The 27,254-nt window shown below is 40.1% G+C and overlaps 1 protein-coding gene across 1 annotated transcript in view; it reads right to left on the bottom strand.

Annotated features, from left to right (window-relative positions):
• The window catches only part of LOC111152682 (ceramide synthase 3), a 120,619-nt gene that overhangs the window by 77,284 nt on the left and 16,081 nt on the right, over nt 1-27,254 (bottom strand). The window contains exons 3-5 of the mRNA XM_022511249.1: nt 17,823-17,996; nt 7,259-7,376; nt 3,024-3,142 (exon numbers count right to left, since the gene is read on the bottom strand). Of these exons, the coding sequence (XP_022366957.1) occupies nt 3,024-3,142; nt 7,259-7,376; nt 17,823-17,995 (410 nt within the window). The 5' untranslated portion in view covers nt 17,996. The remainder of the gene's footprint in view (nt 1-3,023; nt 3,143-7,258; nt 7,377-17,822; nt 17,997-27,254) is intronic.

Genomic DNA, 27,254 nt, shown 5'->3' with positions numbered 1-27,254 from the left:
CAACTCAGTAAGAAAAGGACAAATAATCCAATTCAAAAATGGGTGAAGAATCTGAATTTGAATATTTCACCAAAGAAGATAGACAAATGGCCACTAAGCTCATGAAAAAAAAAATGCTCAACTTCATTTCATGAGGGAAGTGCAAATCACTTCCACGCTCAGAGCTACTGTTCACACCCACTAGGATGGCTATCATCATGAAGATAGCAAGTGTTGGCAAGGATGTTGAGAACATGGCAGGTGGGAAAAGTGAAATGGTACAGCTGCTGTGAAAGACAGTCTGGGAGCCCCTTGAAAGGTTAAACGTGGAGTTACCATATGACCCACCAATTCTATGTGTAGGCATTCAAGAGAGTATTCCAGGGCATTAAAATGATTCACGCTACAACACAGATGGTTCTTGAAAACATGCTACGTAAAAGAAGCCAGGCACAAAAGGCCACACAGTGTGATTCCATTGATGTGAAGTGTCCAGAAGAGGTAAATCCACAGAAACAAAAAGAAGGTTACTAGTTCCTCAGGATGTATGAAGGGAGTGTGGGGAGAAACACAAAGTGGCTGACGAGGGGTACAGGGTTTCTTCTTGGGGTGATGAAAATGTTCAAAGATTAAAATGCGGTGTGGGGGGACGCCTGGGTGGCTCAGTTGGTTAAGCAGCTGCCTTCGGCTCAGGTCATGATCCCAGCGTCCTGGGATCGAGTCCCACGTCGGGCTCCTAAGGAAGGAAGGAAGGAAGGAAGGAAGGAAGGAAGGAAGGAAGGAAGGAAGGAAATGAAATGAAGGAAGAAAGGTGTTGTAAGAAGAAAGAATCAGGCAGAAGCTGTTGACCAAATTTCACATCTGGTGCTAGTTCATCTAGTTACACCATGAACCCCTTTCCTTAATAGGGGTTCCTGAATTTTCTCCCAATTCCAAATATACCAAATGAACAACTTGAAAATGGGGGAAAGAACAAAACAAAACAACCTAGAACTCTGCCCAGTATAGGACCGCACTGCGTACAGAGAAGAGAGTCGACATAACCGTCTTCATTGCCCGGCTGATTGCTAGCTGACGGCCTGAAATTCCCTTCCCTGGCCTGAATTCCAAAGCTGACTTTCAGTAGACTCACAAGCAACCAGATTCCCAACGTTAGGCCTCGTTGACCCAAATGGTTAATTGACCTAGGCGGTTTCTGGTTGCTGAGAGCTAATCATTATGGGTCAAGAGGCAATACCACAGAGCAGAAAGAGTACCACAAAAGGAGTCAGAAGACGTGAGTGCCACAGCCCTGCCAACAGCTTGGGGACCTTGAGCAAGTTCCTTTAAGAAGCCAGACCCGTAGTTTCTCATTTCTGTTTTCCCTCCCATTTCATTGAGATTTGATTGACATATGGCCCTGGAAAGGTCGAATTGTTTTTTATTTCTTACACGGGGCTAGCTCCACTTTCCTTGATTACCTCACAGCATTGGATGGAGGATCAAACATTATTTATAAACTGTAAGGCACTATCATGTACAAGAAATTACCAGAGACTTTCCAGTCTGATTCAGCTCCAGAGGAGAGAATTTGTCCCTACCTGGGGACTTTATTTAAGATAAGAATCATTTGCTAGGAAAAACACATGAACAATAGTAGAACAGGAAAATATAATATGAGACAAGTGCCACCTTGTAGTGTTTTGTGGCAATGGTTTAAAGAGACTGGCCAAGCTGACATCCGTGGTAACAACATTATCCAATCTCTCAAGAGCTAAAAATCAGAGAGAAGCTATTTGGAAAACAAACCAGGCCATTCACATTGAGCTTCCAGTGGAAGCCTGTGATGGGAAATGATCACTTGTTTCGAGACACCTTGAAGACTTGGGTCTGTGCCCCTAACCCTCACCAGCATCAGAGTGGGATCATAGTCCCCAGGCAAGTACAGGTAAACCAAGGAAGCCATTAAAGCTTAGCCCCAGCCTCCATTTATGTGAGCGTCTGACATCAGCTCTCTAATCACTTTGTCATCAAAACAAAAAATGTCTGGTGAAAGTCACCAGGCAATGTGAGGCCCATAAGAAATGGGCAGAAGGAAGGGACACTGTTGGTGTATAGAATGTGGCATCAAACACAACCCCGGGGCACCTGGGTGGCTCAGTCATTAAGCATCTGCCTTCGACTAGGGTCATGGTCCCAGGGTCCTGGGATAGAGCCCCACATCCTCGTTTCTCTCTGTCAAATAAATAAATAAAATCTTAAAAAAAAAAAAAAAAACACAACCCAGTGAATGGGCATTTGTCTGGACGTAAAGAAGAAGAAAAAAGTGAGAGCAATGACCTAGTCCACCTTTTTCACAGAAGTGTTAGTTTTTGCCACCAAGGGAGTGACCCAAAGTACAACAAAATTCTAAAGGAGGGGAAAAAAACCAATAGAACTCAAATGAAAGAAAAAATAAGTGCCATGTAGCCTCACTGCCCCCAAGGCATATTCAAAGTAGCCAGTTCTGGAAAAAATCCTACTTGGTACCCCAACAGAGGCTGACCTCCCCTCTCCACCCCTCCCCTCCGCACCTCTTCCCACTAAAACCAGCTGGGAAATCCAGAGGAATTGGCCTTCTGGTCCACGGGCATGGGGTGGGGGATCAGAGGGAGGAATGAGTCAAGTGGGACAGAAAAAAAGACACCTGCCCATTCTCTGCTCTTGTAATGTGATATAATAATTGGAATGTGATTGGAAACAGGTGATAAAGTCTTATGACACAGGGCCGACCTCTACCCTAAGAAAAAATAAACACCAATTTAGATGTTTGTATTTTTTTTCTGGACTTCAAGATAAGTACATTCTATCTCCTACTTGTCTTAGAGAGTTCACAGCTTTGCCCCATTTTATTGAGAAGGAAACTGAAGCAGAGAAGCGACTGGCTTAAAACACCCAACTGGTGAGTGACAGGGCTGGGTCCAAACCTTCTTTGGCTCCAACGTTAGTGTTCTTTCTGAGATGACCATTCTGCTCCGTTATTATAAAACTGCAGCTTTGCAAAGAACCTCGACCGGCCATCTTACCAAGCTTCCTGGAATTTCTTCATCCTGCACGGCCTCTCTTGATTCCGCCGACTCCTAAACCATCTTTCCACCTGGCGCTCTGTCAAGTTACACTTCTTTGCCAGTCCGTAAATATCAGTCTGAAAAGGGATAACATGAATGAACAGGCGATAAAGAGCAGTCAGATGGGAATGCGGTCAAGACGGGGTTACGGCGTGATTGGGTTACCAGAGCTCGGGCGCTGGAGAGGAGACACATTCTGTGTTAGATCTGGAGCCAGTGATTTGAATTTACCTCTTTGGTTTATGGGATCACACACGCAGACACACCAAAAAAAAAAAAAAAAAAAAAGAAGAAGAAGAAGAAGAAATCCCAGCACTCTGAGTTACCAAGAAACATTAATACTTCGGGATTTGGCAGCGACCCATACACTCGAGCTGCAGAGGTACGCTCGCTCATTCAGCAAAGTTTTATCTAGGCTTCCTAGGTATCAGCTCGAGTAGTAGAGTTTCAGATCAGATCCAATCTCCTCATCTTTCCTACAAGGAAACTGAAACACCAAGAGTTTTAGTAAGTTGTCCAAGACCTAAAATTAATAATAAAGTGAGGGTAAGAACTTAGGCTAATGCACTTCCTGGTCTTTCACACAATCATAGTGATGGCTCCACCAGATAAGACAGCAAAAACTCAAACAGGTGTTGGCTATCACTGTCACCTTTAATCAGATGTAAAGCCCATGTCAAACAAATCCAAAATAATTTCAATCATAAAAAAAAAAGTAAAGATCGTAGAATATACTAATGATGATCGCTTCTCTTCTGGGAAGCAGAACTCATTTTTAAATATGGACATAATATGGATGATGGAGTAGCTCAAATGTCATACACTTGAACTTCTTCTCCTAGGGCCAGACCAAAAACGCACATGGCTGGATGGATCAGGTCTGTTTCATGGTGGGACCTTAAGTTGTATTCTCCAACACAGTCAGGTTTTAGAGGCTAAACCTACAGTTTTTTCAATTGACACAAAGAAATAAGCTCTGTAAGTTTTTGAAATACCTTTACCCTTGATCTTTCATTTTCCAACCCAAGTACAAGAACGATTTCCATCTCCTCTTTAGTAGAAAAATAAAATGGCATTAAACTGACCCTCAGCTTCAGTGTGGACAAGATAAGCGGGAGCCATGGACACAGCAAACAGGAAAGCCCCTTCTTGTTCCAAAAGGGCATCTGTGAGCCAGCTCTGGCCGGTGGCTCCCAGAGGGAAAGCACACACCCAGAATCTTAATGGGACATTGCTAGTGGGTTCTAAATCTTGACTGGTGCCTCACAGTAGATTAAGCCAATCGTGGACCAACATTGCAAGGGCCGAACAAGGCCTGCCTGGTGGTTGAACACCCCAAGGTCTACGACCAGTCAGTCATACAGTTTCCCCTGGGTTATTGTGCAGAGTTCCCCTAATTGTTCAGGCCCGCAGCGTTAACAGTCAATAAAATTCATAAAGCAGCTCTGACACTGAAGACTGGCAAAGGCCTAATTGTAGGTTCTCTGTACCTCCTAAATTGCTACCTATTATTTAACCTGCAAGAAGGAAAGCAGAACAAAACAAAAACAGGATATCGCCCATATGATAGTCTATTTCCTCCGGAATACCTACTCTTATAAGCCGAGATTTCGCTGGCTGATGTCTGGTCATTGTTTTGTTTTTGTTTGTTTGCTTTTTTTTTTTCTGTGCTTTTGAGAAGACTGAGTTGACAACCACTTATTGCTGCCTCCTTGCAAGCATTGTGCTAGTCCCTGGGGAACTAAATGAATCATAACATGGACATGGGCCAGGAAGGAAGAAAATAAAACAAAGAATTCTAATGAAACACCACAAGTGCAAAGATAGGGGAGGAGCAGGACACCATGGGACCTATGTCTGTGGAGACTTTCTGAAAGTTACACATAGGCCGGACCCTGAAAAATGCCTCAGAGAAGGAGAGGACAGAGAAGGGACACGTCCTGGACGAGGGACCAGCGCGTGAGGTTGTCTGCAGGTGAGAGCAGGGGTGTTCAGGGAACACCTGGGGAACAGAACGAAGTCTGGCAGGGTAGAGCCCTATGAAGAGGAGGGGAGGAAAGACATGGCAGGCTCACATCAAGGGGTGCTTTGTCTGGGATTTATCTTGGGGGTGACAGGGCGTTGGCCCTGATAAAGTCCCCCTCCGGCAGTGTGGACAGATGGAAGGAGCAGGAGTATGTCTGGAGTTGGACACTGCGTTCACTTTGCCCTTGTGTCCAAGGCCTTTGTTCTCACAACTCTGGAGGTCTGGATTCACTAACCCACACAGCTCATCACACTCCCTCATGGGAAGCAATTTCATTTTATGATCCCATCATTTCTATAGATATCTGCTTAATAAATGCGTCTAGAAATAGCACTCAAACATGATTTGAAGCAATTTATTTTCTCTTTTGGAGCACAGATGTGTCTGGTTGAATGTCAGTGAACGAACTGGCTTCGTTCACTATAATCTTATTGGGATAGAAAACCTCTTGGAAACAAAAGTCTCTGGAAGTAATTTCTTATTGACACATAAAACAAGCATTTATCGAACACCTACAATGCACAGAAAATCATGCGAGATGTTATGTTGGTATTTCTTTAACTGTCACATGGCTCTTTTCTCTTCACAGCAGGGAAACTTGATAGAGACCAAATTTCCTAATTTTAGATTTCCTAGAAAGCTGACCGGAAGCTTTTGCTATAGAAACATGTCAAGTCATTGAGAGCATAGCACTGTTCTTCATGGTTTATATGTGGTATTACCCAGGTACAGTATTCTCAAACAGAAAGAGAGAAAAATAAGGAGTTTCTAAAAGGCCCCAAATTTTTATTAACACGGCTAACTAATTTCGCTTTTGAAAAATGTGAAATGATCTTGGGCGTTTATTATCACCAGTGGTAAGAGCAGGGTTGAAATGAACATGAGCTGTCCTTTAGAGCACATGGAAATAAAGACCATGTGGAAATGGCTTGTCAGAATCTCCTCATTTTAGAAAAAGAACAAACAAGGAAGTCCAGTGCAGAAGCTGAGGGCAGAAGTTACAGACAGAGCTGGCTAGCTGTGAGCAATTCTGGACCCGATGCTTCATGCAACGTGGTCAGACCTCCACGTGAGCCCACAGGATCCACAATAGAAACGGTCGTTGTAGACACAACGGAATTCAGCAAGTAAAGTTCAGCACCCTTAAAAATCTCTCTGTCTTAAACCATGCTAGAGCATACTCTTGAATTTTATAATGACTGGTGGTCACTGTCGGTATTCATCATAGAGGGTGTCTGTCATATTGGGAAGAGTTTTTATTTCATCTCTCATTTAAACGATGATGAAAATGAAACTAGGCCTGCCAGAGCATTATCTTTTTTTTTTTTTTTAATAACTATTAGATTAAAACCTTTTTTTTGTGGGATACCTGGGTGGCTTAGATGGTTAAGCATCTGCCTTCGGCCCAGGTCATGATCCCAGGTCCTGGGATTGAGTCCCACATTGAGCTCCCTCCTCAGCAGGGAGCCTGCTTCTCCCTCTGCCTCTGCCTGGCACTTCCCCTGCTTGTGCTCTTTCTCTTTCTCACTGGCAAATAAAATTAAAAACAAAACCAAACCAAACCTTTTGTGTGTGTTATGTAAAGATTCCCTGTGCTACACCATTTCATGAGGTGCCTCTGGTACCGCGGAGAGAACTCTGACTTTCCTGGGGAGTAGGCAGGAGTACGGCACATTTCTAACCGTGTGGATAAAATAACATGCGCTACTCATGGCAGCCACCCCAGTGAACACTTTCCTAATGTGTGTGATGTATATCGATGGAACCATAATCATAAGAAGTGTCAGGTACGGGCTACTCTGCCTTAACAGTCAGTGGTCTCCTGTGAAAGGATCCTTTGTATATATCCCACCCCCCCAATTTAATTTTCATCTTTATACCAAAATTATGGCATTGATTACTAGTGTTGAACACTGTAGTTGAACATAATAACTCAACTATGAATATTGATTATTTTGTAATATTTCTGTGTCGTTTTATACTATGCTTGGAACAGTGTATAACTTGTCAACAGAGGGGAAAAAAATCCAAATGAGTCAAATCATTTGATGGTCAACAGGAACAGGTATCTTACACAGATGATGTAAACCACAGGTGACTGAGACATTAAGAAAGGAGTTTTTTGTTTGTTTGTTTTTTAATCCAAAAACAAAGAACTTGTACTTACTTGAGATGGTTGCCTTGTGGAATGTTTGAAAAAGTTCTCTAAGACAGTATTTGGTGTAATCTTCTTTCGAACTTCCTCTTTAATGCCAAATGATTTTGCTAGAGGCGTAGCAATAAACCTACAAAATATGAAAGAAAGCCCAAAATCTGAGAATGAACCCACAAGTACACCAGAAAACTCAAGCCATAACTTCTGATTCCAAATGAAGGATCAGCCATTGGGTCATGTTGTCCTTGGGCGACCTACAGCCAACCTCTGCCTTGCAAAGAAGTTCAAGGAGAGAAAATTTGGAGACCATTTTCACAAGCAATAACTTAAAAAAAATAAAATACCTGCCTGTTAAAAATCCACTTATGTAAATCCAAATATATTTATATATGAGATCCTGGAATTGGGATAAGCCATTTCACTTAAGAGTTTCATTTTAAGGCTCCAAGAGATTAAAATGAATAATAATTTGGTTATTGAAAGTTTTACTTGGTGATACTGTCTTAGAGAATTACTATGTTCCTATTTGAAGTTCTAACTTATGAAAACGTGGTCTGACTCTTGGATAAAGATTGAGGAGTGGGATTGGTGGGTGGTATGACAAGTATACATTTAACTTGATAAGAAACTGGCAAACTGTTTTTGGGGGTGGGTGGCACCACTTTGCATTCCTGCCAGTAATGGGCCAGAGTTCCAGTTACTCCGTATCCCTGCCAACACTTGGTATTACAAGTTATTTTAATCTCAGCAATTTTACCGGGTGCGTCCTGGTTTTCACTGATTTTCTACACTAATCTTTATAATCTCCTAACTTTTGCTTGCTAGATGTTTAGTTTGCTCTTTTTTTCCCCTAGTTTCTGAAGGTAGAAGTTTATTGATTTGAGATCTTTCTTCTTTTTTAATATAGGTATTTGCAGGTATAAATTTCCTTCTGAGAACCATGTTAATACATCTCCTAAGTTTTGACATTGTGTTCTCTTTGTCATTCATCTCAAAGTATTTTCTAATTTACTGTGATTCCTCCTCTGACCCATTGGCTATTTAGAAGTATGCTGTTCAATTGCCACATATTTGCTCATTTCCCAATTTCTGTGTGTTACTGACTTTTAATTTCATTTCATTGTGACTGGAAAACACACCTGGTAAGATTTTCATTTCTTTAAGCTTATGGAGACTTGTCTCATGGCCTAACATACAGTCTATCCTGAAGAATGTTCATTGTGCATATGAGAAGAATGTGTCTTCTCTTGTCATTGGGTGCCATGTTCTACAGATGATGTTAGGTCTACTTGGTTTATAGAGCTGATTGAGTCTTCTATGTCCTTATTAATCTACCCCCCCAATTATCCATTATTAAAAGTGAGATATTCACATCCACAACTCTTTTTTGAGTTGTGTATTTCTCCCTTCAATTCTGTCAGGTTTTGCTTCATGAATTTTGGAGTTTTGATGTTAGGAACATATATGTTTATAATTATTATGTCATCTTGATAGATTTATCCTTTTATGTTATAAAATGTTCTCTTTTCCAGTAACAGCTTAAAATCTATGAAAGTCTAAATTGCCTGGTATTAGTATACAGACACTCCAGCTCTCTTTTGGTTACTGTTTGCTTGGTATTATCTTTTCCCATAATTTTACTGTCAACCTATTTATGTCCTTGAACCTCAAGTGTGTTTCTTAGAGAAAGCATACAGTTGGATCATGTATTTTTTAAAAGATTTTATTTGTTTATTTGAGAGAGAGAGAGCAGGGGGAAGAGCAAAGGGAGAAGGACAAGCAGTCTCTGTCCTAAGCATGGAGCCTGATGTAGGGCTCGATCTCACAACCTGAGATCTTGACCTGAACCAAAATCAAAAGTCAGACACTTAACCAACTGAGCCACCCAAGCACCCCAGATCATGTATTTGTATCCATCTCTCCTATCTATGCCTTTCAGTTGCAGTATTTAATCTATTTACATTAATGCAAATTACATTTAATTACTGATAAAACAGGATTTTTATGTCTGCTATTTTGTTATTTGTTTTTTATGTATCTTATGTCTTTGTTATTTCTCTATTCACTGGTAAGTTTCTTTTGTGTTAAATGCTGTCTAGTGTAGTTTTTAATTCTCTCTCTTCCTTAAAATATTTTTATTCAACTTTTTAAAAAAGATTTATTCATTTTAGAGAGACAGAGTGAGCACAAGCAGGGGGAGGGGCAGTGAGAGAGGGAGAAAGTGAGAGAATCTCAAGCAGACTCCATGCTAAGCATGGAGCCTGATGAAGGGCTTGATCTCATGAGATCTTGACCTGAGCCAAAATCAAGAGTTGGATGTTCACCTGACTGAGGCACCCAGGTGCCCCAAAATATTCTTTTAAAATAATTTTCGTAGTGGCTAACCTAGGGATTATAATTAACATCTTCATGCATAACATCCTAGTTCAGATTAATACCAGAATAATTTCAGCAATATACAAAAACTCCACTACCTCCCTGTTCTGTGCTATTAATGATACAAATCATATATTTATAAATTGTGTTTTCATTGACACAGATTCATAATGACTTTTTGATGTAGTTGTGGTTTAAATAGACAGAAGAGAAATGTGTTACAAATAAAAACTGTGTGTATACCTTCTTTTTATTTCTTATATAGGTGATGTTACTGGTGGTGCTTTTTATTTCTTCATATGGATTCAAGTTACTGTCTCATGTCCTCTAATTTCAGCCTGATTTAAAGTATTTATCTAAGGATACCTGGGTAGCTCAGTCAATTAAGTGTATGATTCTTGATTTCAGCTTGGGTCATGATCTCAGGGTTGAGACTGAGCTCTGTATTGGGCTCAATGCTGTGCACGGAATCTGCTTGGGATTCTCTTTCTCCCTCTCTTTTTTCCCCTCCCCTGTTCACAAATACTCTCTCTCTCTCTCTCTCAAAAAAAAAAAAAATAAAATTAATTTAAAAATAATGAAGTCTTAGGGGCGCCTGGGTTGCTCAGTGGATTAAAGCCTCTGCCTTCAGCTCAGGTCATGATCCCAGGGTCCTGGGATAGAGCCCCACATCGGGCTCTCTGCTCAGCGGTGAGCCTGCTTCCCCCCTCACACTCTGCCTGCCTCTCTGCCTACTTGTGATCTCTCACTGCCAAATAAATAAATAAATAAATCTTTAAAAAAAATAAATAAAAAATAATGAAGTCCTTATCTAATAAGGCCAACATCTTGGTTTTGTAAGGGACATTTTCCTTACAAAAAGGGGACTACTTTTTCCTTGAATGGACCGCACTTTTTGTTTCTTTACATGCCTTATAATTTTTGTTGAAAATTGGACATGTTAAATAATATAATTGGCAACTCTGAAAATTGGATTATCCCTCTCAGATTTTCTTGGTTTTGTGGTTTGTTACCATTGTCCATTTGTTTGTTTCATTCCTTGTTTGAAATGATCTATGAAGTCTGTATTCTTTGTTATGTTTGGGCACTGAAGTCTCTATTGGATTAGCTTAAGTGTCACCTAATGACTAGACAGAGATTTCCTTAAATGCCAGGAACCAATAAGTCTCCCAGTCTTTGCCAAAGAGCTCTGCCTACATTTTGGGGCAAACCTTCAACACTCAGCTAGGCGGTTGCCAACTCTGCCTTAGCCTTCACTTCCTTTTTGCACAGAGCCCCAAGATCATCCAGAGGTGATTGTTAAGGGCCTTCTCATATCTTTTCTGGGCATGAGGAGAGCCCTGGGAATACCCAAAGCTCTACAAATTCAAGTGTCCTTCTGATTTTCAAGAATATGTCAGAGCTTATCAAAGTCCACTATGGACATCTTATTTTCCAGTTTTTCTCTTTAAATGTTCTGGTTAGTCTATTATTTGCCCCAATTGTTACTGACAATCTCAGGTAGTTCCAAAGTTAATCAATTGCCTCTATGTGTTTTAGGCAGGCACCTTCAGGGAAAAGGCTTTTCTGACTCAGGTCAAATAAAGACAGCCTTATAAGTACTGGTTCCTCTGGAACCACAAGAGAGGTCAGATAATGACATTTCTCTGGTAATGACGCTCTGTTCTGCTCCCTTCAATGGCTGCCAGGATACCAGTTTCCACTGAAATTGAGGACTATTGGGTTTTTAAGGCTATCACAGAGGTGGACAGGGCAGGATAGGAATAGGGCAAGTTAAAATGTCACAAAGTTTATTCTTCTTTCCAAGAGTCAGCTGTTTTTCTTAAATAACAATCCTTGGATTGCTGCTAACCTTTGGTTAATTGTGAATTTTGAAAAGTTGATTTTTACTAGTTTTCTGATTGCTTTTAAGGAAGAGAGAATTTTTGGAGATCCTTACTCTGACATTTTTGTTAATTTCTGGGGTATAGTGGTTTTAATTTGCATTTTGCTAATGACTAATGATATTGGACACCTTTTCATGTGTTTACTTGCCATTTATATATCTTTGGTGAATTATTTACTCAAGTCTTTTGCCCATTAAAAAAATTAAGTTATTTCTTTGTTTATCATTGAGTTAAAGTTTTCTTTATATATACTGAATTTAAGTCCCTCATCAGATACATGTTTTGCAAATATTTTTCTCCCAGTCTGTGGCTTGTCTTTTCATTTTATTTATACTTTTTGAAATAACCTAAGGCATTTTTGCATATTGCATAATTCACCTTTTCCAAGTATACTATTCAGCGATTTTTTTAAGTAAAATTACCAAGTCATAGAATCATCACCACTAATCAGCTTTAGAAGATTTTCATCATCCCAATATAATCCCTCATGCATATTTATTGTCAATTCTCTTCCCTCTCACCCCTTCCCCAGGCAATTGCTAATCTGTTTCTGTCTTTATAGCTTTGTCTTTTTAGGATATTTAATATAATGGAATCATACAATAATATGTGGTTGCTTGTGGCTGGCTCTTTCATTAGCTTAATGTTTTTGAGGTCCATTCATGTTTTGGGATGTATTTGGAGTGAGCTCCTTTTTATTACTGAATGGTAATTCATTGTATGGGTATGCATACATTAACAATGTCTTTTGAAGAGCAAACACTTTTAGCAATTTACCAAGGGAAATAAAAGCATGTGCCCGTACAAGCTCTTGCACTCAAATATTCATGGTAGCTTTATTCATAATAGCTAAAAACTATAAACAATTCAAACTTCCAACAACTAAAGGATAAATAAATGGTGGTATATCAATATGTTGACAGACTACCCAGCAATGACAAGATATCAATGATACACACAACAACATGAAAACAATCTCCAATGTGTTATGTTAAGTGAGAGAAGCCGGGCACAAAAGACTGTGATCTACACGATTCCATTTGTAGGAATCGAAAAGGCAAATTAGGCTGACAGAAAGCATATCAGTGATTGTGAGGAGCTAGTAGGTAGGGAGAAGATGAACCAGACAGGGTATAAGAGAGTTTCTCAGCTGATGGAAATCTTCTACATCATAATTGTGGTGATGGTTACTCCACTGCATAGTTGTGCCTAAATGCACCGAATTTTGGATGAACTTTATTGTATGTAAAGCATACCTCAATAAAGCTGATGTTCAAAAAGATTTAGTTACTTATTTTAGAGAGAGAGAGAGAGTGAGTGAGTGGGGGCAGGGGGGTGGGCCAAGGAAGAGGGAGAGAGAAACCTAAGCGGAGTCCATGCTGAGTACAGAGCCCAACACAGGGCTTGACCTCATGACTTTGAGATCATAAGATCTTAAGACCCTGAGATTCCAAGAGTTGGAAGCTTAACCTACTGTACCACCCAGTACCCCTAAAGCTGATTTAAAAAAATAATGATACGACTCTATTCTTTCTCCAGTTGTAACAAAGGCTCTGTCTTCTGCCACGTTAGTCTGTTTTAGTTCTTACTCAGAAGTTTCTGTGTTTAATTAAATGCCAGAAATTCCAGTTATGAATGATCATTTAGCCCTTCAATTCATTTTTTTATAACCATGGGAGTTGAATAAAATTTTTTCTAAAATAATTTGATAAAATAAAGCCAATCCAACTTCCAGATGGACTAAGTTTTCCTGGAAATGGCCCATACATTTCAGAGACATATAAAAACAAACTAAGTATGCACCAGATGTACATAGAGCAATGTGGATAGATCATAAAACATAGGGCTGCATTTAAAAAAAGAAGAAACAGAGTAAGGTCTTATCACCACACCATTATGTCAACTAACAATATGTATACTTTATGTTTATACACATGTTTTACTGGGCCATTCAAATAAAAAGCCATCAATGACATTAGACCCCAAGAGGCAGGAATGTAACTAGGAAATGGGAATAAAAGGTAATTAATGAAAAAGTTAATTTGAATCATTCAAAAAGAGGTCTTATGCAGACCAAAGAGCATGCTATGATTTGAGGATTATGATTAATTAATTCCCCTTTGCATAAAACGTCCAAACCAAACAAAAATGAAGGTGTCCTTAAGACTAACAAGATCTCAAAAAAACATATTTGACAAAGTTTTGGATAAATAATGGAATTGGTTCATTTATCCAACCTACTAGTTATGAAAATTTTTATTGGGGAAACACTCATTGTTCTTACCAATTGAATAACACAAATACAGCATGCTTTAATATGGTAGTGTTCTCAGTCATAGTCACTCATTTCTCTCTCAAATGTCAGAAACGAAAAACTTAGGAAGAATTTAAAAAGCAAAGAGGAATTGAGCCAAAAAAAGATTTATGCAGTAAGGGAATACAACCAACCTCAAAGCCAAAGAAAGTATAACATTCCCTTTTAGAGGATCATGTGGGAGATTCGTATATGGTTCAGTATACTCAATGGATAAATACATGTTGTCCATAGTATACTTGCTGAAATCAGGAACACATCTATATTAAAATCATTAATTTAAACAAAAAAGAGAAATGTGGTCTTATTTGTTAAGATGTCCAGGCTTCAAAGACAGAAATAACATTTTTGATGAAACACAGGAAATATACAAATATAGTTTTCTATTTTAGGATTATCCTTCCTTTTCAAATAAATCTGGAAAAATCAACCATTTTATCTAATGTAAGTGTAAATAATTATGAACTGGTACTTAATTTAAAAATCTCTTTTGAAAAAGGAAAAAAAGAAAGGAGTATTATAAATACTTGATAAACTGAACTGAAAGAGAAGAGAAATGACAGGTCTTAACTCTAGAAGGACCTTGGAGATTAACTTGCCTGAACTTTCATTTTATGGATATGGAATATAAAAAAAATGTCCAAGAGGAAGAAAAAAGAATGTGAACTTCTGCTCCCATGTAAATGGTTCACAGTTAGGTTAATTACCAAGGATTGAGTCTCTTAGGTTTGCTACTATTGCAGAATTGAGCCTTCAGATGGCCCTATTCCGACACCCAGACAACCCCCTCTTCATCTAACACTTCATCAGTTACTTGTGAGCCAAAAGCCTATAGCAATCCCAGACCCCCACCTCCTTTTTTTTTTCAATATTCTTTTATAGAATAAAAAGAAGGCAGCCCTAGGCAGATATTAAGCATGTGAAGTTTAAATACTTCTCCTAAACAGAAACAATACCCCACTGCGGTAAGATCGATTCCCAGGTCCTACAGATTCAAAGGCTCTTTGAACAGAGTTTAAAAGATTTTATTTATTTATTTGACAGAGATCACAAGTAGGCAGAGAGGCAGGCAGAGAGGGGGAGGGAAGCAGGCTCCCCGATGAGCAGAGAGCACTATGTGGGGCTCCATCCCAGGACCCTGAGATCATGACCTGAGCCAAAGGCAGAGGCTTAACCCACTGAGCCACCCAGGTGCCCCTGAACAGAGTTTAATCAGGGGATTTTATGTGAAAGAACAAAATATTTGAAGCAATGTAAGTCTCGGGTAACATTTAAGTCTAATGTGCATATTTTGAGATTATGTCCATTTAGGACACTTAGAAACTCTTGTAAATTGCTACAGGTGGGTCGTCCCACCCTCCGTTCTTTGCAGAATGAGGACATGTTATTCCATCATGAGCTTATGTTGCTCATTGAAAATGGTAGAAAAACTTAAGTGTACTCAGTGCACAACTAAATAAAAGGAAAAAGATCACCTTTTGATTGTACCACCTCCATCCCTGCCTTGAACCATTCTGGGACCATAATTTACTCTGAGATGTAAATGTGTTTATTACACAAACATCTAAATCTGAATAGCTTAGATCTCATTCAATCATACTTCAGACACATAGAAGAATGCATAGAAGAGTCCAGATAATTAGTTAGAAAGTGTTATTCGAGGCTCCCCCCTACCCACCCTGGCCAACAACAACAACATACATACACATATACCTAAATATATAAGCCACAAAACTTATAAGGAAAAGTAACCCTAAGTACAAAGCAAATGTCAGTCACTTTCAAATGATCTTTTTTCTTCATCAATTCTCTCTCTGCTCTTGCTTTTCTAGGAAGGGACATCACTCCCTGATCTTAAATGGCTGCTGGCTAGTACTAAAGGATAAAAATGAGTCAGCCAATCACAACTACTGGTCACTTCATAGAATGAGAAGGTATAATATAAACAAAAGAAGAAAGAACAAAAGGACAAAAGAAGAAAGCTTTCTTGTATAAATATAACACAGCATACGCTGAAACCCAGTGTCAATTTTACATGAATTTTTAAGGTAGTTCAGAAAATTACACATTTGCTAGACTTCTTTAAGCTATGTTTTCTATATTCCCAAGAGACATTAGTTAACTCTTGTCTACCATCAGGAGTATTTCACTGTGAAAGTCCAAGAAGTACAGTTATAACAAGAGAATAAAAAACCACCACCCCTGAGCCTGATATCATGGCATGTTGGTTCAAGAACCAAATCTATCCCTTGAATAGATCACTTACCTCTTATTTTCTTGACTGAGATCATATCACTTGTGATTTTATATACATTTAAACTGTCTCTACTCAAATGCAAGGTGTGAATAATATTTTATTTATGACATATGTGGTTTAATCTAATGCACTTTAAAAAGATATAAATGTATGCTTCAAAAGGCATAATCTCCCTCCCCAGTTAAATTTTCCTTACTTCTATTGCATTCAAAGACATATGAGGCTAGTGGACTGACACGTGGTTTTCTGTAGTGTCACAGAATGGAAAAAGCTAAGGCTGAGTTATTGGGAGTTAAAGCTACATTAGAAGACTGGAAAAATGACATAGAGTATCCTCAATCCCTTGGGAAGAAGCAAGAATGGTCCTAGGAGTTACAAGAGGATTGGATTCCTTCCTGATTGTTGTTGGAGCAGCCTCGGCCAACGCAGAACAAGTTGGTCCTCCACAGCTGTGCTGCTTTGGCAACCAAAAGAGTCTTCTAGTTCACTGTCCTGATCGCAACGTAAAAAATGGAGCTGTCCACTGAGAAGCAGGCAATCTGAAGTGCAAATAAATAGAGGACCCGGGAGCCAAATTCAAGGATAACCACACACCATGCAAGAGAAGCAAGTATTTCAGGATAGTAGAAAGTGACTTGCTAATTTAGAAGGGCAGCAGCAAAATTCTACTTTATTTATGCATTCTTTGACAAATCCAAACATGGAACTAGAAAATAGAATTCGTGGTCAAAAAAGAAGAGCATTTTCAAATGTTCCCAACTCGAGTTTAAGTGGTATCCAGGGGCTTCTTTCTCTCAATAACAATAGCACATTGTTGGCTCAAGAGAAGTTGCTATTTGCACAAAAACCTTTTGGAGAGTCCATGAAACAGAGTTGGTCAAACGAACTCTTGAGATAAGGACCCTGCAAATGGTTATAAACATATGATCTGCATTACAGTTAGTCTTGGACAAAATGATCTTTATCAAATTTTGTCTTAAGTTTTTCCAACTCTGACATTCAAATATTCTTTTTGCTCCAAAAAGTTAATGTGCTAATAACAGTTTTTTGAAATAGAGACAACTACAGAGATTATAGATGAACATTTATCTCCTGTTATCATAACACGAGTATAGTTTTAATAAAAAAGGCTGAAGTAATATCTCTTTCAATTAAGTTAAGAAAAAGAAAAGAAGTTTACTTTTTCTGAGAAAGCAAATTGGTATTTTTCTCTTTGATTTCCTTATACTTTGGAATGAAAGGCTGCTATTAAAACTTTCAATAAACCTTTAAAATAAACTATGCTATAAAGCAAATATTAAGTTAGGTCTTTAATGAGACATTTTTTGCTATTTTATAGGCATTCTAAAATGATAATGTATCCCTTAGACACAGAATCTTCTAGCATTACCTTTCTGGGAATGTATCGTATATATTTTGTCAGATAGCATGGTATGTGGAAGATGAAGTGGGTTCCCACACCATCAATGACACTAACAAGCTCTGTGTTCTTTAACCTCCCCTGATCTCAGTTTTCCCCACTGTGAAACCAACACACTTAAGAAGACTGTGTTCCTAATTTTTATGTGTTCAATTTCTAAATCATGTTAGGTGTACATACAATTTGTTGAACTCCCCCAGATGTAGCCCATTAGTGCCCTCCTTTGAACAACAGATTACTAAAAGTTCTTACCAAGATTCCAGGATTCCAGAGTTGGGGCAAGGAAGAGGCATGGGAAGGAAAGACACGCAGGTCCTACTTACTTTTCAAAGAAATGTCTAATGATCAGCAAGCCAAAAGCATATGGGATTGTCATGTACAAATGAGATGGTTTTACAAAGACGAGTCCATCATGATCTTCAAGATCTGACCACTTGATTTTTGGAGGAAGCCAGAATCTTTCCAACCAAAACCATTCTTTAAACGTCTGAAACATTCTAGAGAGATGGAAAAAGAATCTGTTAGACTTGTGAAACAAATACTTAAAGTTCAAATAACATTGAGTATTATTTCTTAAAATACCCAAGCCTGCGAGTTTTGAAAACAAGGCAAAAAGGGATCCTATTTGTCAGTGGGTTTTCAGACACTTCATTGCATTAAAGAAGAATTACTCTGCTCATATTCTCAGAACAATATTGGCTATGGCATGGCCAACTAAAGTTTAACATACCAAAGTTTAACATACCACTTTCGGCACAATGTACGTTAATATTATGAGTATGTATCTTCCTCTTCTATCATTCTTTGGTATGAAAAATCATTTAACAATAATCTCTATAACTTCAACATGCCCAAAGTCAACCTCATGAAAGCTTCAAGTATGTATAAGTCTATAGTAGTATCCTAAGAACTTCTCTAGGAAATAAAGAACAAGTATATTTAATTTCATAATATAGTAAGTTCAGATTCGTCCATGTCAACAAATACCTACTGGGATTCTATTATTTATCAATCACTGTGCTAGGTACTTGAAAATACAAAGATTAAGAAAATGGCATTCTTGCCCTAAGGACCTTACAGTCTGTGGTCAAGGCCGGTCTGAATACCTAGATGATTTTGACATACCTTAGGTACAATAAATAGATATGGGGTGCAGTGGGAGCAAAATGATGGACACTGAACCCGGCCGGGAAGTGCCAGAGAAAGATCACTGGAACAGTAGATCCTTGATGTCCTGAAGAGTTAGTGAGATAAACCAGGGAAAGTCAGGAACACAGGGAGGAGGGAATAGAAGTGCTAAGGAGGGAAAGTGCTATAATCAAGTAACCAGAAACACAGAAGAAAACAGGATTAGATGTTCTAGTCTCATTGTTGAAGCATGAACGATTTTTAGTCTTGACATTTTGAACTTGAGGATGTTTTGATTTCATCTTTTAATAGTCAATCAGAGAAAGGAATCACAATGTCCTCAGATTCACAATAGGGAGGTTGAAGTATGGCTGTGGTAGGAGTGGGGTAAGGACCAAGAGAGCAGGAAGGCTCCATCAGGGGTGAGGGTCAGAAGGTGGGGTCCTGACATTGCAGATTTCCACCTCCAGATGACGAAGAATACCAGAGCTTGGACCCTGGTCCCCTTCAGAAAAATCTATACCACAAGCAATAGCTGATAAGATAACTCCTTGCTTTGCTTTGCCCCCCTCCACTATTAAAAATGCACTCAGCCCAAAGTAGCACTACCTCAGTCACACCCACACCTGCAAGGCTTGTGTGCAGAAAGAGAAAGGCTGCCTTCTTTTTCATGTGTTGATCATTTCATTATAATTTCTACTCTGGGGGAGTCCCATTAAGACAGGTGCAAATTTGTGCAAATATGGTGGAATGAAGATAATCAAGAAAGACTTGTTGAATACTTCCTATCAGGCTTTGGAGCCACAGAAAGGAAAGGGGGTGATCCTGGACTCAGGGAACTTATGAGTGAGCCAGGACTTACTCGGATCTGGACTCAAGAGGAGGCAGGGAGAGCAAGTGAAAGAGTTGTCAGGAAGGGAGAATCACACACTTTGGTAAGGGAACTAGGGATTCAATTTCAGTTGCCTGGGCCATCTGACGTAACGGACCGAAAGAAGAGATGAAGAGAGGAAATCTGTTTTGAGTGCACAGCCAGATAGAGGCCAAAGCCTATTCAACTTCCTACAGATTTCAGAAACCAGCTCTGGCCATGGGAGGCTCCCTGTCATGGGCAAATCTTGGCCTTGACCCTCACTACATCAGAACGAGCTACACCTGCAAGGGCAAAGATATTTTCTCCTTAAAGTTCACCTCAGCACGTTCATTACTTGATTTGCTCCAAATTTAATAGTCTAGGGCTCAGGGAACAAACAGCAAGGGTGATGAGTTAGTTTTTCTCCTGCTATTGATATAATAATTGTTACACAAAAATAGTTTGCTCGATCCTAAAATGTGACTCCAAGCAGCACAGATTCCTTTGTCCAGAATGAAATATAACTAAATAAATAGCTTACAATGGCTACGTAGGGGTTGCCACTCTAAATAACATCATTGTGTATCATACATAAGCAATGAGTCAAGATCTTGAAAGCCATAGTAATGTTAATATCCCACAGCCTAAAACATTGAAAGCCAAATAGAAAGAATACAGAAGTTGAGGGTGGGCCCCTAGAAAACGTAGTTTCAGACTGAGAAAAAAATAAATCTCATTATTTATTCTTTCTTTAGGTGCTGCCACCAACCATCAATTATTGCTAATAAGCAAAAACAGTTAAGACTCCCTTCTTCACACCATATACAAAAGTTAACTCTAAACAAAGCACAAACCTAAACACAAGGGCTAAAACTGTAACACTCTTAAAAGACTAGATAAGAGTAAATACTCATAACCTTGGGTTTAGGCAAAGCCTCTTTACATATGACACCAAAAGCACAAATGGTAAAATTAAGAGGAATCGATAAATAGGACTTCCTCAAAATGAAAACTTTTTGTGTGCCAAGAGACACCATCAAGAGAGTGAAAAGACTACCCACGAGATGGGAGAAATACCTGAACGTCACACATTTGATAAGGGATTTGGACTTAGAATAGAATAAGAACTCATGCAACTCAGTAAGAAAAGGACAAATAATCCAATTCAAAAATGGGTGAAGAATCTGAATTTGAATATTTCACCAAAGAAGATAGACAAATGGCCACTAAGCTCATGAAAAAAAAAATGCTCAACTTCATTTCATGAGGGAAGTGCAAATCACTTCCACGCTCAGAGCTACTGTTCACACCCACTAGGATGGCTATCATCATGAAGATAGCAAGTGTTGGCAAGGATGTTGAGAACATGGCAGGTGGGAAAAGTGAAATGGTACAGCTGCTGTGAAAGACAGTCTGGGAGCCCCTTGAAAGGTTAAACGTGGAGTTACCATATGACCCACCAATTCTATGTGTAGGCATTCAAGAGAGTATTCCAGGGCATTAAAATGATTCACGCTACAACACAGATGGTTCTTGAAAACATGCTACGTAAAAGAAGCCAGGCACAAAAGGCCACACAGTGTGATTCCATTGATGTGAAGTGTCCAGAAGAGGTAAATCCACAGAAACAAAAAGAAGGTTACTAGTTCCTCAGGATGTATGAAGGGAGTGTGGGGAGAAACACAAAGTGGCTGACGAGGGGTACAGGGTTTCTTCTTGGGGTGATGAAAATGTTCAAAGATTAAAATGCGGTGTGGGGGGACGCCTGGGTGGCTCAGTTGGTTAAGCAGCTGCCTTCGGCTCAGGTCATGATCCCAGCGTCCTGGGATCGAGTCCCACGTCGGGCTCCTTGCTCATCAGGGAGCCTGCTTCCTCCTCTGCCTCTGCCTGCCATTCTGTCTGCCTGTGCTTGCTCTCTCTCTCTCTCTCTGACAAATAAATAAATAAAATCTTTAAAAAAAAAAAATGCGGTGTGGGTTGTACAACCGTGAACATGCTGAAAAACTTTGACTTGCACACTCTTTTAGATGGGTGAGTTGGATAGTCTGTGAATTATATCACGAAAAGGAAAAAAGAAAAACTGTTAAGAAGCCTCCTCAGTTTCAATCCTTTTACCCCAGAGCTCATCCTGAACTTCATGCTATAGCTCCCCATTATTTCATTTATGGGGCTTAAGTGTTACCTCCCAAATTCACCTGTGTCCACGAGCCCAGAAAAGTCATTAAGTGAAGGAAAGACTATATACCTTGATTCAGATGTCAGCATGATTTAAAGTTCATGACTTCTTGGAGGAAGGAAACAGCAGGCTTTAAAGCAAGAACAAACTAACTGCCCTGAAGGCAAAGTGACTGCCCTAGCTGATAGCCTTTTTGGGGGTAAGGGTACTTGGTAGACATCCACAAGCCAACATTTTAACTCAAGCCATGGGCTTTAAAATCCAGGCTACGCCTCTCACCAGCCTCTCTACCATCCTGTTATTTCTCGCAGGATGAGATCAGAGGCTAAACACAGAGAAATGAGCTGAAGAGAACTGGGGCCAGCAGTCTCCAATCCTCTGGGCTGCTTCAGTTTACTAGCAGGAAACAAATCACAGACCGTCAGGCTCCCGCTAACTGCTCCTAAGGCCACAAGCCTGTGCCAGTACCTCTAGCCTCCTTCATAGCCCCTTTTTCCTGACTCTAGTGTACCAGATGTGCCATTTTGGATGTAGCCCAGTGTCCAGCTCTCACAGCAGCAGGGGACATCAGCACTGTGGGGGTGGGAGTTGGTGCACTGCCTTTCCCACTGTGAGAGCCAAGGGAGACCATCCTACATCTGCTGAGAGTTGGCTGGGATGGCCTCGGCTTGGCCAGTTGGATGCTTTCCTCAGGACTTTGAGTCTAGAGCAGAGAGCGATATCCAGCAGCAGCAGATGGCATCCTGCCTAGGCTGCTGCTGCTGAAAAGATAGTTGTCATCCCTTGGCTTTTTGGCTTTCCTGATTGCCCTGGTTCCTTGGTTTCCACTGTTATCCAAGTCTGGTCCACCAGCCTTCCTTCAGGGCTGTGAGTCCCTTCTAATGAAGTCCTTTCTTTAAGATAGTAAGAGGTGGATTCTGTTGTCTCTAACTATGAGATTTTAAGTGGAGGAGGAACTGGGGGCATTTGTCAGTTCCTCCCTGTGATCTCATCTTGCTGACAATGGGCACTCATGTATCCCCTTCTCTCCCCCCCATTTTTGCTTCTATTCTGCCTAAGTTTCAAATCTGACAGTGACATTATTACTAGTCACCACTTGAGGTATTTTTCAATGCAAAAGAGGGTGCTGGCTTCTTTGACACAGACTTAAATAGGTGCTTGGTAGATGACAAGACATTTACCTACCCAGCAAGTAGAGCAACACCTTTACACCACATTAACTAAGTATCACAGTATTTCAATAATAACCGGGGGGAAGGGCATTAGGCAATCCTGACATGGGGAAGTACCAGCATTTTTTCAGAGCCCATAGGTGACGGCTCTAAGAATAGTCCTGAGCATTTGCAACAATGAATCTGTCATTCAAGGCCCCTTTCCCCATGGCTCCTTCACTTCTTGGCAGTCGGAGAAGCCCACTGATTCCCACAGTCAATTTATAGCCCACCTCTCATCTTGATTCATTTTGCTCAACTCTAGGACTTTATGGCAACTGTAATATTGTCAGCTCTGTTGACTCTTTCATCTCTGCTTGGTGTGCTTTTTAAGCAAAGGTATTTATTTACTCCTTGACTACTCCCAGTGCTTTTTTTCTTTTCTCATCAGCTACACAAAAGTCCCCCTTTCCCATCCCATGTCCATTCTCTCATTCCTGAAACTCATATGTATATAAAAGTATCTGAAGGAACTGTACTGTTTACATTAAAAATATCTGAAGCTCTTTTTAAAAGTAAAAAAAATGTGCAAGAAAAACACCTGTGGTTATTTCTTTATACTTCGCAGAAGAATCGGTATTGGAGGTGGCATCATAGCCCAGCTGTGTTTTCCCACCTGCCAATACTGTGGAAGTTTTAAACCCTATTTTCAACTCCAGCTGCCAGTAGTTTGCAGGAAGACAATCTCCCTAATGTAGGTTTTTATGACTCATTATTTTCTGACCTCATGGATACAGAGCCCAACAGGGTGAAGGAAGCCTGTTGAGCCACTTTCTCAGATGAACACCATTAAATTTGACCTTAGGACTGAAGAAATAAAACCATCTGGGCCACTAGCTTATCACTATTTGAAGAAACATTTTTGCAAAGTACTAAAAAAATGTGGTCCACTGACCCTGGCTGAGGTAAGAACTCTGAGTCAGGCTGAAGTTTTGGGCAAGTTATGAAATTCTGGTAATTATCTGTGCAATATCTACTGTAAATAACCACAGCGCCTTAGAATATAACTCTACAGAACATATCTTTTGGATAGAGGAGGGTGACAAGAGTGTGTCTCTATGGAACAGAACACATCTCTCCCAGAAAGGCTGGTGACCGGAAGTGGGAAATTAGTCAGATAACGCTAATTGAATTAAAGGTGTATTCCTGAGTGATAAAGTGAAACAAGGACACGTTGGAATCAGCGCTCACTATCTCGGAGCATCATTATGGTTGGAGGAGGTGAGAGTTGGTGAGAAATTTGGAGACTGGGTGACCAGCTAGATTATGGTGGGATGAGGGTTCTCTGGGGACACAGAGTCAGCTCCAGCAGAACAAGGACCTTGCCTGGTTTGTTTACTGTTGTATACCCAAGGCTTGCCACAGAGTAAACACTAAATAAGTATTTGTTGCATTCAACAGAAAGGTAACCGAGGCTAGAGTGGACTTTTGAACACTCCAGGAGCAATGCTATAGCCAAAAATGATATCTGGTTTCACTATCTACAAACAATATCATTTTTATCAGTTGCAAAACAATTTTTTAAAATTTGGTGCAAGGGTATCAGGTAAACATGTTTATCTACATTTAATCTGTTTGGTTCTCTTTGGAATGAACTCTACCAACTCAGCAAAAAAAACTGGTTATGCCTCAAAATAAAACACAAAGGGAAACAGCAGCACCTACTTGCTTCCTGTCACTAGTGTAAGGACGGAACGAATGGCAAATTCCAATTCTAAAAGCATTTTAAATTGTGCCATTGCAAATGGATAAGACAAGGCAAATGACAGAGCAACTTACCTCTGAGGGCTATTTATTACGATGGAGTTAGTGCATTAAAAGCCTGCAAATGCCTGGGCTTATCGTAAGAGGAACAAACAAACCAACAAACCCTACTCTTTGTATAGAGAAGTAGTTAACTTGCAACAAGATAATAAGTGATACTTTCATTTTAAATTTTACCTTGATATCAGTTTAAAGACTTGAAGAAATTCAAAACACACCCACAGATTTAAAAAAGAACAATTTAGAGTATTTGCAAACAAAACCAGGTATCACCTCAAAGATGTCATTGAGGGGCCTCAGGAGGTACTGAGTTTCCAATCATTCTGCCTTTTATTTAGAGTCCCCCTACACCCTCGACCCCAGGTTTTACGTGGGCATGTGACTGCCCTGCCACGTGAGACATTTCCCAATGTCCCCTGTAACTAGATGTGGCCATGTGTGACTACGTCTGGGTCAAAGACACAGTGGTGGCATTGATTTGAGTGACCTCCTTAAATACCAAGCTGTGTGTCCTGGCTTATCTCCTTCTTCCTTCTTAATAACTGAAAATAGGGATGACAGGATATAGGAGCAAGCTTTGAGGCCAAATAGCCCATTTTCCTGGCTACATACAAGAGAAATAAACTTTTACCTTCTCTGTAAGTCATTGAATTTTGAGTCCTTTTTGTTTTAACTGCTTAGACCATAATTCGAACATATAAGGGAAAATTGAAAGGAGAAGTAAATAAGTACTATATTGCTGTATTGTGTTATATTGCTTCCAGGCAGATTATAAAACCTGGAGACATCTGCTCATCAAATTACTGTTTAGAGAATAAAAAGGAGACCTACAGACTGGGAGAAAATATTTGCAACATTTGAAATAGAAAGTACCTGTACTACAATATATAAAGAGCTCCTGAAATTCAATAATAAAAAAAATCAGGAGACTTCTTCCATAAGTCATTTGGGGGCATGTTTTGCCATTAATATTCTGCCTACTGGGGAGCATCCTAAGTATTTACTCTGCCTTTAGGGCTTCTTGCATGGAGCTGGTGCCAATTATCAATTTATTGCCTCTCAACTCCCAAATTCACTTTTTTTTTAACCCGCTGTGTGAAATGATCTGGTGCCTTTCCTGTTTTCCCTTTGCCAGCTAGCCCTGGAGTTGTCAGTAGAGGATGGTGGAGAGACATTGCAGGATGAAAGGGTTTTACTTCCTGACTCTGGTACATCCCAGTAAAAGGCTCCAGGAGCCCCTGGCAGCCAGCAGATTCTCCTGGCAGCCCCCTTGGGAGTTTTGTAGCAGAGAGCCTCCAATGAGACACTTTACAGTGAATAGCCCTCCCCACATCCTAGAGGGCAGATATCTGGCAAGTTCCAGGGAGCTGCTTTCCGGACTATTCTGCTAGTACCAGGAGTAACTCCTCTGTTCCCTCCCCAACTGGTCTGCCCTCAAGGGGGTCCGGGAAGGGTGGTGTTTCCTTGCAGGCTCTGGTTCAGCTACAAGGGTTATAAGTATCCTAGAGCAGTGATCCCTATACTCTTTAGAGTTCTTCCTACTGGTCAATGCCTCATGTCTCCAATCTTGATTGGGTCCAGACAGCCTTGCTGGAAAAGTCTAACCTTACGTGCTTAATCTAATACTAATTTGCAAAAGCTCAAGTTATCCTGAAAAGTTTAAAAAAGAAAAGAAAAGTCTCTGGAGTTCAAATTAGAAGGGAGAGCCTTCTCATTTTTCCCTTCTAATACTGTGTAGAGTTTGCATATAGATTAAATGATGTGTTGAGATTTCAGGAAGATGAGCTTCTGGTCCTTTCCTCCTAGCTCCATTTAAAGCTTAGTTAGGTTAATGTCCCATGAGCTGGCTATCACTTTCTGCAAGGGCAACAATTCCTCCCTGTTAGTAAACATAATTGGGATATTTTCCCAGCAAAACTAATAAACCCCTAAAATGCCAGCTAGGCACTTGGCATCTGTATGGGGTCAAGTTCTCTTTGAAGCCAGGGCTATCCCCCAGTGTTATTCTCTTTAGGCCACGTTTCTCTTGGCTCTGTAATAAAATTTCACAATATGCCATGATCTAGGGTCCTAACAGAAATCGTCCCTTCCTAACTAACTTAAATATTGAGCTAATGAAGTTCAATTCCTAGAAAATCACAAGTTGCTGTTTGCTGTTGTGTACAGAAGAAAGCCCATTTGGGGGTGGCTCTGCCAGAGGCTTACTGTCCTGAGTGGCCCCAGCCTCCTTTGAAGGCAGCTCCTCGGGGCCCTACCCCATCTTGGGAGACTCTTATAAATGAGAAGCTGTAACAAGGCCCCAGGCCACTGGGCCCCTGTCTGCTTTTCCAGGCTATGCCTCCTTTCCCCTTCACTCTGAGACCCCACAAGCCAGGTCTGGTGTCTGACCCTTGAGAACAAAAGACAAAGTTCTCTCCTGCCTTCAGGCATGTGCATTAACTATTCCTTCTGCCAGACACCCTTTCCCCATTTTTACCCAACTCTCTTCTCCTTGTCCTTCAAGCTACAACTCAAGCTTCCCCAAGATCTCCTTGAAGACTTCTTATGACCCCTACCCCCCACTGCTTCAAATCCAAATCAAGGACTGCCATCGCTCCGTGTTCTTTTCCTTCATAACCTATAT

This window comes from Enhydra lutris, unplaced genomic scaffold (genome assembly GCF_002288905.1).
Source record: "Enhydra lutris kenyoni isolate GAN:26980312 unplaced genomic scaffold, ASM228890v2 scaffoldscaffold29, whole genome shotgun sequence".
NCBI classification, from domain to species: Eukaryota; Metazoa; Chordata; class Mammalia; order Carnivora; family Mustelidae; genus Enhydra; species Enhydra lutris.
This window is presented reverse-complemented; position numbering and strand designations above follow the sequence as displayed.